Source organism: Ambystoma mexicanum, chromosome 2p, assembly GCF_040938575.1.
Source record: "Ambystoma mexicanum isolate Mex_15411 chromosome 2p, UKY_AmexF1_1, whole genome shotgun sequence".
Taxonomy (NCBI): Eukaryota; Metazoa; Chordata; class Amphibia; order Caudata; family Ambystomatidae; genus Ambystoma; species Ambystoma mexicanum.
The window spans coordinates 38097621-38114967 of NC_090923.1; the positions used below are offsets into that span (position 1 = coordinate 38097621).

General features: G+C 48.0%; 1 protein-coding gene across 1 annotated transcript in view; it reads right to left on the reverse strand.

Annotated features, from left to right (window-relative positions):
* LOC138566168 (semaphorin-3A-like) overlaps positions 1 to 17347 on the reverse strand; it is a 624143-nt gene that overhangs the window by 190893 nt on the left and 415903 nt on the right. Inside the window, exon 7 of the mRNA XM_069643198.1 lies at positions 12190 to 12335. Within this exon, the coding sequence (XP_069499299.1) occupies positions 12190 to 12335 (146 nt within the window). The remainder of the gene's footprint in view (positions 1 to 12189; positions 12336 to 17347) is intronic.

Here is a 17347-nt window from a genome sequence, read left to right on the forward strand (position 1 = left end):
TCACCATCCCTAGCACCCATTACGGGATATCATAGGTCTAGACATTAGACGTCTTCCATCCGCCCCCCAGGAGGGTCAGCCGGCGGGATCTGTGCCTCAATAAACTTGACGGCCTCATCCGGGACAGTGAAAAAGTAGTGTTTGTTGCGGTGGGTGAACTTGAGACGAGCAGGGAAGAGCATTGCATATTCAATTTTCCGCTCTCTCAGCAGCTTCTTCACTCTGTTGAATTGACGCCTTTCCGTCTGGACTGCCACCGAGAAATCCGGAAAGATTCTGATGACTTGTGAATCCGTCCTAAATTCCCCTTTTTCCATGGCCAATCGGAGGATATGGTCCCTGTCCTTGTAGCTCAGAAGCTTTGCAATGATTGGTCCAGGGAAATCCCCAGGTTTAGGTTGAGGTGCCAGGGAGCGGTGTGCCCTTTCCACAGTAAAAAACGGTGAGAGTGGCGGGTTGTCAAGGAGGTCTCTGAGTAGTTGTTCGACCGCAGTTTCCATGCGACCCTTCAGCGCAGATTTGGGCACCCCCACAATGCGGACATTGTTCCTCCAGGACCGCGATTCTAGGTCATCACATTTAGCCTTTACCTGCTTCATGTCGCGGACAAGTTGTGAGACCGTGTTTTGTAGGGTGTGGACGTTGTCCTCATTAGCCCCGATCCTCTGCTCAGTCTCGGCAATTCTGGTCCCATGCTGGTCGATCTTCGCTCTCATTGAGGCGACGTTTGCGTTGATGTCGTCCAGCTTTTCATGGAAGGCAGCAAAGTTCTTAGCCATGGATTCCATCATCGTGGAAAGGTCTGCCTGAGGGGGGTCCTGGGTGCATTCCTCCTCCTCCTCAGGTGGTGGAGAGGACGCTGCGTGCTCCTCTCTAGGCGCTAACTTTGCGAATCTGTCCATGGCACCTGGTTTACCGTTAGGCCTCGGCTTACTGGGCATTGCGGCGGAGGGAGCTCCCGCCTGGGTATGCCCGATGACTACTTTAGGATGGCTCGTCGCTGATGGGACGGAGATTAGATCACAGTTGTAGCGCTTAAGTCGCACGAGAGCAGTAGGCGCAGTATTATGTAGCCAGGATGTGAGGGCACTAGTGGCGGAGGCACTGTTGGCGGTGATCCAGGAAGGGCTAGGTAGTCGCCAGTTATATGGTACCGTCTAGATGTGCCTAGGGTCTGCCGGCGGAGCAGGTCAAAACGTTGTGCAGCGCCGTTTGAATGGATGGGGGTCTCAGATCTATCCGCACCCCAGATGTTACATCACATTTTACAGACCCCGATGAGGCGCTGGGGAAGCAGGGCCAGCGTTCGTGAGTGCACACCAACACAATGCAGGGGAGTGTTTGGGGGCCCCGCCAGTCCAGAGGGAATGAGGCCCAATCCAGGTTGCAGCTGGATCCCCACCGCCCTCGTATTTCAATGCGGCGCCGGAGCAACGCGGCCCTCCAGGAGTGTCGCTCCAGGAGTGTCGCCCGCCTGGAGATCCAGGATCAGATGTGGCAGCCGCGAGCACACACGGGTGCGGGGGCCGGGCTGCCCAGCCCGCAGCAAGTGGAGGCAATCCGAGCCTCCAGCGCAGCCGCCACGTGGGAGGTATACTGGATGAGGGCCCGCCCAGGCCTCCGCCGCGCGGAGAAGAGGTGCAGCAAAAGAGCCCCACAGGGCCGGTGGAGGCGTCCCGTCAGGCGAGTGTCCAGGAGGAGATGGGCTGCCGATGGCCGGGAGCCCAATCTGTGGCAGTTGGAGCCGATCAGGTGTCCGGGGCCCGTAACCATCCCCGGAACGGCAGCGGGGCGAGAGTCACACAGTATGCAGGCCCCGACTGTCGGGCACCCACGGGGGATTGCGCCGTCCGGGGGTGCCTCGGAGCGGGGAGCCCAGCAGGCCCGCGAGGGCGGCGTGTCAGGAGGCCGCAGGTCGCCTCCTCCGGGGCCGGCGAGGAGGGGACGTCGCACCACAGGGCCCGAGGCCCGTAACTCCCTCTCCCAGCACCGTTTCTCACCCAAATTTCACTCGGGTGCACAGGATGATAGGGGGACCAAAATCGCTGTGGTTTTGTAGTGGAAGTATACAGTATACCGCCGATGTCCAACAGATTGCAGTGGGTAGAGACGGAGCTCACTGGCTAGGCAGCCATTTTCTTCTGCTGCTCAACAGCGCACCCCATGAGCGCAAATTTTACCTGTTCTCACATTGCAAGGGAACTCTTATGACAGCTGTACTGACACAAAAGACTTCCCTAGGACACAAACCATTGGTTTACTATAGTGGCACATTAGATGCAGTGATGCAAGGCCACTTCGCGTGCGAGCAGTCTCTCGCCGCCGCCACGTTCACCATTGAGAAAAGCGCCACAATAGTAATGGGGTGCCCTGTCACATTGTTTGTGGAACACTCATTATTTGCAATACTTGAAAGATCAAAACGCACACTGACCACACAGCGAGAAACTGCCTATGAGATAATATTGTCTAGCGCCAACATTCACGTGGTAAGGTGCAGGACAGTAAACCCAGCAACATTCATTACAGAACCATGCACACTAGAGGACATGCAAGAACACAATTGTGCAACATACACAGAGGAAACGGTGGTGTGTGAAAATGCCCTGAGCGAGGGAGAGGTGTACTTTGTGGATGGGTCAGCATCAATTGACATGGACACAGGAGAGAAACATGTGGGACTAGCAGTAGTGAGGCTAGAAGAAGGTGAGTATGAAGTACTAGTACAATATCGCCTTCCGTCCCATTTCTCAGCCCAAGCAGCAGAACTCATCGCCCTTATAGAAGCATTACATGCAGCTAAAGGATGTGCAGTAACGATATACACAGATTCAGCCTACATGATGACAACCGTACACGGAGGTCTAGCCCGGTGGGGACGGAGAGGGTTTCGAAGGGCAGATGGGATCCCAGTGCAACACGCTGAACTGTTGAAGGAATTGATTGAGACCCTAAAAGATCCAACAGTGGTAGCAATAGTGAAGTGCCAAGCACATATGTCCAACACGGACGTTGTGTCTTTGGGGAACGCGGCAGCAGACGCTGCTGCAAAGGAGGCTTTGTATTTTGAAAGACATGGAACAGGCGAGTACCTATTGCAGCGCCAAACGAACGAAGAGCTCCCAGAAGGATACAATGCCATGCCCATATCACAAATACTAGAGCTACAGGAGGGTGCCAGTTGTGACGAACAAATGGTGTGGGGAAAAAAGGGGGTACAGCCAATCGGCAACAGACTTATTGTGGCGCCAAAATAACTCAGGAAAAGTAGTAATGCCCATCAAACTGTTAGGGATAGCATTCCAGCAATTACACTTTCCAGCGCATAATACTAAACAACACATTGCAGCAGAGATACAGGAAGATTGGTTCGTGCCATGTCTCCAGGAAAACATATCTAGATTGACAATGGAGTGCACAACGTGCCAAATATATAACTCTGGGATGACACTACGGACACTCAGGGGGACAATTCCAAAACCAACAGGGCCCTTCAGAGAACTGCACATTGATTATGCAGACATGGGGGAGAGGTGTAATGGGGCATGCTACATGATAGTGGTTGTATGTCCATTTTCCAGGTGGGTGGAAGCGGGTCCATGTGCGCGACCTGATGCTAAGAACGCTGAAAAGTTCCTAGTAATGGAAGTGTTCCTGCGCTGGGGAATATGCGACGTAATTCGCTCAGACAACGGCACTCATTTTGTGAACGAGCTCTTCAAAGAAGTGACTGCGTTATTGGGAATAAAGCATAAACTGTGCTCGATTTATCATCCTCAAATTAACGGCATTGTCAAAAAGATGAACGGTCTGTTAAAAGGGAGATTGTCTAAATTGTGTTTTTCGTTGAAGAAAAACTGGATCTACTGCTTACCCCTTGCACTGTTTGAGCTGAGGAATCAGCCGAGCAAGGACCACCATCTGTCCCTGCACAAAATCGTGACAGGGAGACGGATGCACACAGCACATTCCCCACTGCACCAACACTCAGATGCACACAGAAGCTCCACAATATTAGGAGATGAATTTACAGAGTACCTGAAGAAGCTAACTAGGGCGGCGCGTGCAATATCAAGGTAGCTCTCACCACCATTCACATGGGAAGAAGGGAACACAACGGTGTCGTTTGTGGAACCTGAAACACAAGTACAATTAATGCCAGGAGAGTTAATTTATGTCCGGAGCTTTGTGCGCCGGTGGAATGCCCCAAGGTTCCATGGGCCGTACGAAGTAGTATTTTGCACACCCACAGCTGTAAAGGTAAAAGGGCTCAAATATTGGATACATTTGACAGATGTGCGAAAGGCATATAATAGTGTACAGGAAGAGGTGGACGGGGAGGCACAGACAACAGCAAACAAAAGTAATGAAAATGATGAGTGAACGTGAAGAAACGAAGGAGGAGTGTAACTGATAGATAAAACTGTTAACAACATAATTTTATCACAGGTTATTGATCGAGATAAATGAAAAACAAAATGTGTTTAAGTGAAAATAACGGTGCAAACAAAATATGTATTGTCTGTTCCCTTCTCTGTGCATCCCCCCGTTCACCCCCCCATCCCACCCTTCTCCCTTTTATGACCTCCTGGTACATACAGTGCCAACAAAAATGTTTCCATGCACGCACTTAATGCACTTTTATATCTCAAACAGGAACTACCATGGCAACAAACGGGCAGCCTGCAACAAATAGATTGATTAGATATAGAGAAGTTTTTGCTGAAAGATGTAGATATTCGTATGAGTGTGGGTTGTCTATATGCATTACATTATTTTTTACAATACTGTTTGGCTTGGTTACTTATTGGTTTATAGCGTTCATCTCTATCGAGATGAACGAGGGGGGAGGGAATAACGAGATTAATGTAACAAATCAAACTACAGCTGCGGATACTAAAGAAGGTGATTTTTTGAGATTGGACGGATCTAAACTTGTATGGGGATATCACACAAAACCGTCCAATGTTGTTACCCCGCCAAATGAAAGAATGCAGGATAAAATGCATAATAGCACAACTTCCCCGCCAAATGCCTCCGAGTACAATGCCCGCAGTTTAAATGATTGCAACCCCTCTGTAATATCATGGATGTACAACACCCCCACAAGCGTGCCCACACATGTAACCACCCCCACAATAAAGAACACACTACCTGATAGAATAAAGAAAGAGAATAAACAGATGGCGGTGAGATACACAGCATTATATGATGAATTTGAAAAGGGGGCGGAGAGGAGAAAGGGGGGCCTACACTGTTCCTCGCCCATGGAGCTGGGAGACATCTTAGAAATAGTAGAAGGAAAAGGGAGGTGGGAAGGAGAAAATACGACGAGTATTACGGGTTGGGACTCGACAAAATGGAAGACCCACGACACCCCCACCAGACAAATAAATGGTATGCAGACATGAGTGCAACTGCTAAGCAAACAACAAATGAGAGCAGTTATGTCTGCTCCCTCATTCCCCATGCTTCAGGCACACCCAAAGTATTGCTACCAAAAGAGTTGCCTATTGTGGATGCCCAATGCCTCCTTCATCTCACGTTGTGCAGAATTAAGAACACCTTCCAGGCACACGCGGTAACTTTTAAAATGCTGCAGAATGAGAAGACATGCTAGCCGAAAGCGGAAGGAGTGATATGTTTGGAAGAACCATTTTGTATAATATAAGGGACATTATTTTCAGAAAGTAAATGGAAAGATGAAGAAATAATGTGCAAAGCTGAAGCGCTGCGAGGTGTGGCACCAGAGAAACTGCAGTGGATAGAGAAAACATGCACACCAGTATGGAAGGTGCACATCTCAAAATTGACCTGGGTGACTGCCATTGAAAAGCCCTTCAAGTTACAGAAAGAAATAAACTACGAACTGTGTTTCAAGGGAGAGGGCAAAATATATCATGGGGGTAAACAAAAATTGCAACAAGACCCTCACCATCCCGGATATGAGAAGAGGAACAGCGGGCCTCATGGACACTTATTGGGTATGTGGCAACCAGGCATACCTGCACCTCCCACAATCCTGGAGTGGCAGCTTCTCATTGGCCACCCTAAACTCTGCACTAATGGTGATACCGGAAAGCCACATTGATGGGAGCAGGAAAATGCGAGAGACCCCTCAGCAGAATGAGGCCCAACCAACTACAGAATCACAAGTATATGTCCTGTCTTCCGGTAATAAGGGAGAGATGCTGTCACGAAACAGACGATCATCGAACTACATATCAAAAGCATCTTCAGAGCTACTGGCGCAGATCCCGGACAGATACCGATTATTCAGCTCTGCAGAGACTTTTTTCGCCTCACTCATCCCCAGCATCCAGGCACGGGCAAATGCAAAATGGCTCCAAATTACACGATGGGAGCTGATCCAGCTGGCGAATGACACTGAAGAAGGATTTAACGTAATAAAAGTGGAACTGCGAGCACTGCGGCTAATGACCATGCAAAATAGGTATGTCTTAGACCTGTTAACAGCGATGGACGGAGGTGTTTGCCGAAAAATTGGAAGTGCCTGCTGCACTTTCGTACCTTCTGAAGATGTAGATAATGGTTCCTTATCCCACGTGATCGAAGCCGTACATAACCTAAGAGTAAGAATGAAAATGGAAGGTGGAGCAGAAGCAAGCACGTGGTTCGACAACTTCTTCTCCTGGGTCCCATCATGGCTGGGAATGACTGTTAAATTTTTGATGCCGGCAGTAGAGTTCCTCCTTTTTATTTTTTGTATGTGCCAGGTGGGCCTTCGATGTTGTGCAAACGCAGTACCAAACGGTGCAATGATGATGGTGACAATGGGCAACGCTCGCGGTACGATACAACATATGCAGGAAGTAGAGGTACAAACAGGAGCAGAAAACACACCAAGATTCCAGATGGTGCCCATCTACCACAGCGGGGATGTAGTAGATAGGTTGTGGCACACTACAATTAAAGAGCCCCGTGTACTTTAATGGTATGAGGAGGTATGGGTGGATTTGGAAGAGGATGAAGGTTGTATATATCTGACCTGCACCCCGGACGAGTATGCTAGAAGGGGAGAAAGCCTGCGAGGAGTGTGTAGGGCATGGATGCCCATAAAAGGCACTCCTGCATGGGATGAGGCTGTAGCTGAAGCAGAAGAACGCAAGAGGTTGAGGGAGTTACAGTATTCGTTACTTAAGTAACAAAAGGGGCGAAATGTATGGGAGGATTGGTCCAAGAGACCCCCCTCCCCTGCAGCCTCTCCCCCTTGTGAAGTCCATGGCTCGTCGGGGGTTCCCCCTGCCACCAGGGCCCAGGTGGCGCGTGGACCACTGGCTGAAGACATTGAACAAACATGCTGTATTAAGCTAGGCCCTGGAAACCATTTTGTGAAATCAAAATGGCATGAGCCCTGTGCACCGCAGCGCGGCCCCCACCCTTGGAGAGTCTCACTTTTCCCCGTGGCTGCTGCTCCCTGGCAGATCCGCTGAGAGCCCGTTCCCACGAACAGACGGACATGAGCGAGTGCTAGAAGTAAACATTGTAACATTCACTTTCCGCAGTGTATCACTGCCCTCAGCATGACCTGGCCAGCAGGGCCAGGGTGGAAAAGAACTGTAACATGGTCCCCCGACAAAAGTAGAGACCCCAAATACTAATATGCAAACTGCCTGTGATGAAACTCATCTCTTCAGGACCTTTTTTGATTAAAACATGTAACCTCCAGGAAGATGGTAGAATGTGTGTTTATATGGCATTCTGGTTGAAGTACCCACATCCCCGTAGCTATGCGCAAATGGAAAAAGTGTCCCGGAGTTTTCTTGTTATATGTTTCAGCGAGAAGAATGTACTCCAAGGTCCCATGCCATAACTGAACTAATGCTGCTAGAGTGCATAGGAAGACAAGTGCAACCACATTGGGAGCTCATGTAAAGTGTGCACGAAAATGCACAAAATGTATTTGAATGTCCAAGCTCACCATGTGTCACTGCCATCAGTCTCATTGGCCAGTTATTCCTGCGTGCTCCACCAACCTTACTACTACCTCGCTTACCGTGCATGTATAGAAATGTAACAGGATGTTGTGGTTGTTAAATACTTAACATATAGATATCAATTGCAAAATGGGTATAGATAACACATTTGAAATGGCCATGTAAAGGCACTAACAATGTAGAAAACATAAGCTTTGAAAAGAATCAATGAGTATTGTACATTATATGAATGTTTTTGCCTCTTTCACATAATCTGCAACACACAAGCAAAAAACCATTGTGGGCATATCCAAGGCCATTCCCCCTTCCTCCCCATTGAAGCCTGCCAGACGGAAAGCAGAGGCCTGTGCTGCTCTGCCTCACCTCCCCCAATTCGGCTGGAGCCGCTTCAAGCATTCACGTTCCCCCGCAGCTTCCAGGGCCGCGGCCAGCCACCTGAATTATTTACAACCCAGCAGTAAACCCCGGCCATAAACGCAGGCCCAAAGGTGCCCTTTCTTAGGCTCCACAACCCACCAGCTCACCCCAGGTTAATGGCCCGTGTAAAATTAGGACACCCAATATTATAGCAACACTGTAGGAACACATTCATAATGACTTCTAACGAGACATGACAACTTGGACAGCTCGCCCCTTGCCCTGAGACCCAACCTCGCGACCTATGATACCCGGTCAACAGGACGATGGTAACCGAGTATTGATGTATTACCAAAAGACCCCACTCTAGGTGCATTCCTCCTGTGTTGCATTAACCTGTAGAATAATCTATTGGAAGATTTATCGGGGAAGATAATATTGCAATGTTGAATGACTGCGGTGTGCGTGGCCTTAGGGAAGAAAGCCAAGAAAGACGTTCATCACTGACACTGGTCACGGCTGGCACAACAACACCGCCCGGATGAGCCCAGCTGACCTGCCCGGCCCGGCCCAAGTGGGTAACCAGTGACGTCCACCAACCACGGCAAACCACATCACAGCTGCACCCAATCCCCACGAACTTGTGCCCCCTATAGTGTGTACGTTCTTATGACACATTTTGTAAATATATACGCCTGTCTTTGCTATTGTCAGACAGAGCACTCTTGGAGTTTGCAGAGTCCTTTGCATGCACTATTCTGACTTATATAAACTCCCATTAAGCTGACCCGCACTTTGTCTTAGCCTCATTCCCATCCTGGGAGAGTCCATTATTGTCTCTCATTGTGGGGAGGATTGTGCTATCTGGGGACGCTCGCCTTCAGGTCTACACAGCTCACTTAGACAAGCATTTGCCAGCTGTGGCCATTTTACGGCCAGAAAGTAGCATTATGCAAAGACCTGAACAGGGCTCAAGTCGAGGGTACACACGGGTGGACGGGAGTCCCACCACATTTTTCAGAGGGCACCTTGATTTGCTAATTTCTGGTGATACCATATTTAATTGGAATGTTAATGCGTCCCCTTACTATTTATGTAGTACTTGACCCCTGTTGAAGAATTACCTTTCCAGGAATACATGAAAGATTTAATTTTGTAGCTGTTTTTTACTGGACTGCTCTCTGTAAATCGATCGTTCCTCGCTGCTAGCTGCCATTGGGTGTTGCCCCACCCTTTCTGTAGTCTGGGAGCTCACGCGCTGCTTAGTTAGGTCATTGGAATGGTGGTTGTCACACAAACGTATTAATGGTATCATTGCAGAACGTTAGACATAACAAACTGCTAGTATTGTCATTGAAGGATAAACCCTTTCATCTCTAGGAAGTTTTGTGAAAGAGGAGTGGTCCCATGCAGGTGGGTCGGGATCCTATTACCCAGGAGAAATGTTCCATTTTGTTGTTGTTGTTAATGGCTTCTTGGATACTGGGCTGAATCAAGCAGCAGAAGAGACAGAATTATTCATGTAGGCGCTATAGTGGTTTCTGTATACTGGGAGTACACATGTTATGTTATGTTACTTGGCATTTATATAGCGCCTTATATGTCATTCGTATGACCTCAAGGCGCTGGTAGGTTGAACGCCCTCGGGAACCGTAGTTCAAGTCAGTAGAGAGAGAGAGTGTTGTATGGTGCGTGGGTGCACCGGATATGCGTGCAGCTGGTGTGGTTGTTGGATGATAGTTGCTTTCTAGTGATAGGTGTGGTGCTGAAGGTATCAGTTGGATGTGTTTAGTCTGGTGGGTGGCCACTCGGACTGGGTCTGGCTGCGTTAGGCCTGAGGAAAGCCTATGCGAACAGCTAGCCGGAATGTGCTCAGCTAGCTGTGTTTTATTAGGGTGATGAGGTGTTCATGGGGTCGTGTTCGTATGTGAACAGCTAGGCTGTATTATCAGGGGTATAGCTGTGTTCTAGTTGAATGTTATTCAATAATATAACATACCATTTACATGGGTCACTCCCCAACTGAACAGGGGTAATACATTTATTGACCTAGGAGGTATAAAAGTCTGAGACGGACTGGTCAGTGTTTCATCCTTAGACCAGTTTGCAACGTAGGAGGTCACATAATTCTGTTGTTACTATGGACAAAGTCTCGCTACTATGGACAAAGTCTCACTACTATGATGAAATCTCGTCACTATGGACGAAGTCTCGTTACTATGGATGAAATCTCATTACTGTAGTGGAAATGCAAGTTCAGCGTGGTAAAAAGGCAGTAACTTTGCTGCGGGAATAGCCCAATAAAAGGGGAGTGGGCTTAAGTGATAGAAGCATAAGGTTATACATTAGGCTGGAGAATGCCCCTTTTAATGGTGATCTAAATTAATAACCTACAGGTAATAAGGCGTAATTTAAAGGTGAGTCCATGGAATGTAATATTAGATTTAAGCATTGCAAACAGGCCTGGGTGCTCACTGTCACTAGAAAATAAATGTGCATTTTATTAATTTGACTAGTAGTGGTAGAGGCTGGTAGCACATTGCAAACTACACGTTCCCAGGATCTTGCAGAAATAAATAAATAGCACTCGATACATTCGAGGTCAGGAAGCAAAGCTTATGGGTACCGGGGAAAGGCAGTAAATGTACAACCATTTTATAATCCAGCATATTAGTTCTGGAAACTGGCCAACAAATGGTGGTTTCAAATCGCCCCTCAGCAGATCTCAGCCTGGGACACGGCTCAAAGAGTTCCTAGGCTGCAAAATTAAGTTCATGACTTGTTAACAGTTCAAGGCTCATGTGGCATCATGATGGATTGCGCTCTGATGGGAAACCTGTGGAGATGTCCAGCGCACTGTGTATCTCAAATGTCTCAATGTTTTGGCACCATGATGTCGGAACCGTGGGTTAGACTGTGATGACACAGCAAGGGCAGAAGGTGGTGTGGTAAGATTTGCAGGACTCAATAATTTCTGGATAATGTATGTGCTGCTAAAGGGAAATAACATAGCTCTGCCTATTAGCTACATTTGGGGGATTGACCTAATGCTGTAATGTGATTTGAGGCTAATTAGTTTGTACCAGTATAAAGGTTTTCATTTTTGGGGCGTAACTTCGACAGTGCCTTTTCATGCAGTTCTGTTCTGCATTCTGTTTGAATTTTGGATTCCCAGCGGTAACTGAGCCCAGAATAAATTGAATTACTTCTTTCCTGGCGTACGCTCCTTTTTTATACTACTTTAGTGATTTATTGGGTATCAGGTTTTTCCATCGAATGATTTACATTCAAATTAAAATCCAATAAAAACTATCCATTGAAATGCATTTCCATCGAAAAGCATTTTCATTGAATACATTTATATGGATTTTAGAGTTAGGGTTAGGGTTGGGTTAGGGTTAGGGTTGGGGGTGCCCTTGGGGATTAGGGGAACCCCCCCAATAAACAATAAACACTAAAACGTAACATGGAGCTGGCCAGTGCCGAAATACTTTAAAGATTTCAGCACTGGACAGGTCCATGTAACGTTTTAACGTTAGGTATGTCTCTTCGAATTTCCATGCAAAAAATGTAGTGTTTATAAAACAAAACCCTTTTCGATGAAAGGGTTTCGATGCATAAACACTTTGCATTGTATGTATGGTAATTCGATGGAAAGTTTTTTGTTGAATAAGTTTCGATGCATTCCATTTTGGATGGAATGCATTCGATGGAAAGACCATAAACCGATTTATTGCTGGTGAGTTCCAAGGCAACCTGAGGTGCATTACTATGGATGAAATAAATACAACCAGTCAATCAATATATGATGTTTATGATATGTTTTCATAAATTCACATCCTTCAGCTCCCCTCTCAAGCTTGATGGTACCCACCTTGCAAACACGTGATACTCGCGAATAGATGACCTTCCCCCCGCTGCCCTCAGCTTCCTGGGCACGCTCCGTGAAGAACAGGTAGACCTTGTCATCTTCCTCATTGTCGCTTTCTGCCATATTTTGGACTTTGACAAACTTGGGGTCTGTAGTGGTGAGAAGATTAACAAACACACTTTTAGTCTATAAAGTAACATTAATTTGTAAAGTCTTAATATCGGGATATCTGATTATACAACAAGCAGAAGATGGATCTAACAGCAGCTCTGCCTGTCACACATGATGAGTGACATGTAAAAGGCATGCAGGTGGTTCATCGTTTAAGAATTTCTTGGATCCATTGACCACATTTAACTTCAACAAGTCTACTGGAGTTATCCCACTCGTCTAAATATGGGAGCATATGACCCAAGCTTCTTTGTTAGCTAACTTCCCCCAATTCTAGAAAGGGACGTGATTATAACATTTTCAGTGCCTCCACCTCACTATTTTTTCATAGGAGGAAACGTAGGATCCCAACGTTTGCGACGCAGTGATGAACTGTTATGAATTCACATCATGCCTCTCTCTCTCTCTGTGGCCCCACACTGGCTGATATACTACACCTGCTAACACCTTTGGGTGCCCTCATGACTAGGAATAGGTTAGTCCAAACATCCCCCCTCTACATTTTATCTTTCGCCGAGCACATCCCCGAGTCTCCATCCTTGAACCCGGTATCATGAATGACAAATCCTCAGCCATTATCTGGCGATTAATATGAGCCCCTTTGCGCCACAGGACAGTCCACAGGGCTCTTTCTATGCCATTAAGTCTCTCTTAATCTTTGATGGTGAATATGGCACCCCTCAGGTGACCCTTTGATGTTATTGCTTTGCTTTATTTTACCACCATCCTGCCATCTCCGCCTTAGGACTAATTTCACCTGTGGCATATGGACCGGTTACACCACTCCTGCCAATAACGTCTGGTGCTGCAGCCCCTCAGGCGTTCGGAACAGGAGCAAGAAAAAGCATAGTTCACACCTCACCACCCCTGAAGTAATGATTGAGCCGAGTGGGTTAGTGACCTAAAGATCGCGTCTTAGTGCCCCATGAGCTGTATGTTGCTATCCTTTATTAGTACACACACACACATGAAGAACGGTGCAAGCATGATGCTTCTTACAATTGCATGACCCCTCTGGGCCCCGCTACTCGACCAGCACACCATTCTCCTGCAGGTGCCAAACATTCTTGTGCTGTGTTATCCATTATTTATACTGCACCCATCACCACTGTAGTGGTTTTACAGCACCCGACCTTGGCCAAAAGGTGGCATATTGTGACTCTGCCAAAGTGTCGCCTGAGATTAGTCTGAGGAAAGGAAGGGGAGGTTTGGAGAGGGGGTGATAGGAAAGAGAAACAGAGAATAGAATGACCAGATTCATAGAGGAGAAACAGTTGGGATGAGTGGGAGGGGATATTCTTGTCCACGTAGTTGTACATGTTTCTTAAATGTGATTATTTATTGGTAAGCATGAGTGGGGGACTCAGGAGAGTACAGCTCTGTTTACAGCAGAGATGTATTGTGATGCTAATCTCTAGAACCCACAAAGAATGGTTCTAGATGTAGGGAGTAGATAAGTGGTTGAGAGATGCTGAAGGGAGGCCCTACTAGTGTGGAGGACTTCGCCAGATTCCTTTGAAAGAAACAACCCCTGTATCAAGGGAGAGCACTGGGTTTGTCACGCCAGCTGACAGAAGTATGGCACCAAGAGTTGCACACGTATAGAAGCATGCATGGGAAGTGGTACGGGAGGGAGGAGACATGGCGGACTTGTGTCCAGTAATATTAGGTTCTGTAAGCTATGAAGTATGTATAATTCACTGCAGCATTCCTAACATGCAACAACACCACAGGTAGAGACTCCAAGACCAACTCATGGCTGCTCGGCCTGGAGGCTCTTCTGCCACTGAACGACGACAGAGAGATTTCTCTTGAGGATCTGATGAGAAAAGGGATCCCGAGCTATTCTGGTAAAGCCCCTATGGGTCTCATAGTGCTGTCTATTTGCCGGCGTCCCTCGCATCAGAAGACTGCACTGACCACACTTTCCAGGGCAACATTCTTGCCCCCCCACCCCTCCGTCTACGAAACACACTGTATTCACCCTTGTACTAGAAATAGTAGAACTATGTTCCCCTCTGCTTCCCAGCTGCACCTTACTCATCCTCACTCTCCCTCCAAATACAACCTCCATTCCTGGGTCCTGACTCTCCTCTAATGCCCCCCACAATGCTGTGTATAACAATTGGTATAGCAACTCTACTATCGACAATGAACCCAACAGTGAGAAAATGCCTCTTGAATGACCACCATTACTAATAGTCTGTTCCCCACGGCATGCAGCTTCATAGAGCCTCCCCTTTCTAATCACCCACCATTTACACCTCTAAAGGGACCTGATTATGTCTAAAGCCACCCCCAGGCACCCATTACCTCCGCACACAGCTGTATCTGTAGGGCCGAGAGGATAGCACAGGGGTAACGCAAGTGGCATAACACAAAATGTGGGGGGCCCCCTGCAAGCCTTGCTGAGTGGGGCCGCCACTGGGGCCCTGCTGGGCATCGGCAGCATGGGGCCCCCTGCACCGCGGGGGATGCAGGGGCCCCCGTTACGCCAGTGGGTAATGCGTCTGGCTTTCTGGCTTGGAATCAAGACACCACAGAGCAACTCAGGTTCGAATCCCAGTCCTGCGCTAAGTATTGAGCTTGTTATAAAAGATCAATCAACTGGTTGCCTGGTTCCTTCTGAGTCCTACAGGGCACCAGGATCTCTTTGCCAAGTCTACCCCAGCACCCCGGTCTACCTGCCCCCCCCCCCTAGATCTGCACTTGCCCTACTGGGCCACCTTCCCCTGATTAGCCTGGTGGGGTGTGCATCCCTACTGCCTGTCCCACCCCTCTCCTCACATTTATCATGGGGTACTCACACCCTGCATGCCTGGCCTCACCCTACCACCTGCCTTTCCCCCCTGGGGCCCTCTTCCTCCCCCCTGCACTTGGATGACCCCACTTCCATCCGACCCTAGAATATTCCCTTCCACCTCCACCACCCCCCCCCTCCACACCTCCACTTGTAGTTTACTGCACTTGCACGATCTGAATGGTGCAAGGTCTAGTAGGATCATTATTGTTGTTTTCTCCCCTGGCCCCCCGCCCCCCTTTGTCTTGTGGCACGTTGAGACGCCATTTGATGTATAGGCGCTTCATATATAACCAATAAAATGAATCAAAAAATACCATTAAATCTACAGCAATTTCACAGTGTTCGTGCTTAATTGCAGAGGACAGACACATGCTGCTCACTGGGCGGCTCGGTAATGACCATCATTCCCCAAGCAGCCACTGAAATAAAGAAAAGCAAACCAGTGCCTGCCTGTGAGATAGGTCAGCAAGAGGTGAGCCTCCAGGGCTGCAAGCAGGACCCAGGTTCAAATCCCAAGGAGGGCAGGAGCAAAAACAAAGGTGCCCTCCCTTGTGCTCCAGGTTACAAAAGGTAAGGGAACAAGGTAGGCTGTTCATGGAAGTAGAGGAACATTCCACTCCAACCCCAGATTACCAGCAGGACAGGCTACTTATCATCAACAAAAGAATGCCTCAGTGGCTCCACCCACATCCACATTGTTAACTGAGGTAGACTTGGGTCCCCTCCTGACCCCAACAATAATACCCCTGCATTATTCAAAGTGACAGCTCTTCCTTATGCTACTCCAAGCTGCCTAATAGTACCCTTGATTACATAATAATAATAATAATAATAATACATCTTGACGAGGGAGGGCATTATCGGTCAGGTAATGGCCTACGGCTCCAACTACAGGCCCGAGTGAAGTGAGGGTCTTAATATGGGGCCCAAACCATTACCTGCGTAGTAAGGCCTTGACGCGGTGTGGTTTCTTGCTATTAGCACCCGAGCATGGAATTCGGCTCCCAGTGGTCCAGTGATGGCCATTTTCTTTTCTGGCCCTCTCTCGACCTTCATCTGTCTGTTCTTCTCACGAAGGTGATCACCGCTGCAGAACCGCATTGCATCGCTGGACAATGGGCGAGCCGAATCGAACATCTTCATGCACTCAGTCCATTGGGACCAGCCAACTAGGAACTCCTCTCTCTCCTTCTCTCGCTCTTACTTGAACGTTATGTCTCACGCTGGGCTGCCTGATGATCAACTTCTCTGAAACTGACGGGGTCTCTCTCCCAGCCTACAATAGCAGTGCTCCCCTCTCCTATGTTCTTTTCCCCCTGACCTCCTTCCACCATCCATCCCCACAAGACTTGCAATCTGGGTGTTCTCTTTGACAGCGACCTGGAACTCCAGCAGTTCATCATCGCATCCACTGAACCACATGTACCCGCTCTCTAGACCAACTAGGATTTTTGGACCCCCCCCCAGACTGTGACATACATTTTCACCTGCCGCTGACTCCACTTTAATTTCCAGATAATTTTTATGTCATCAACTTCCTTAAGAAAATAATTCACTCCACAAGGGATACACATTTAGATAAAATAAAGAGTAAAATAATACATTCCAAACGCCTGTTCTGTGCACTCTAACTTAACACAACACAAATAACCTCATTAAAGAAAGCAAAGCCTGCTGGCCACATGTTCAGATAAATCCTGAACATGAGGTCAGTTGCTTTTACATTCGGTTATGTACTCCAGGTTCTAAATTGAGGCTCATCTGTCTCCTCACTGTATTGCACTAAAGTCACTTAACATTCCAACTCTCGACCAACTCCCAAGGCCACATTTCCCGGTAACGATAAAGCCATGTATGATTCCATTGGCTAACACCATTCTTTATGCAAATAGCCATCCACAAAACCCAAAGCAACAGAGAAGGTGGTTGGGTGTGTCATCTGTTGGCGCCATATAGAAGCGGGGGATTTTCATGGCTACCGCGCAGGTACCTGCCAACAGACCGAGGATGCAACAGCTCCACGGAAGATTTCGTCCAAGGTCCGTGAGCAGCCCAGCTGTGATACACAGGACTTGCTTAGATCAGATACAGGACCCCACCAGGGGCAAGAGCCAACTACCAGTTAGCCTTGATAAAGACCCACAAGGTCGAAACACGTGTCGGCTGACCACAATTGCGACCATGAGC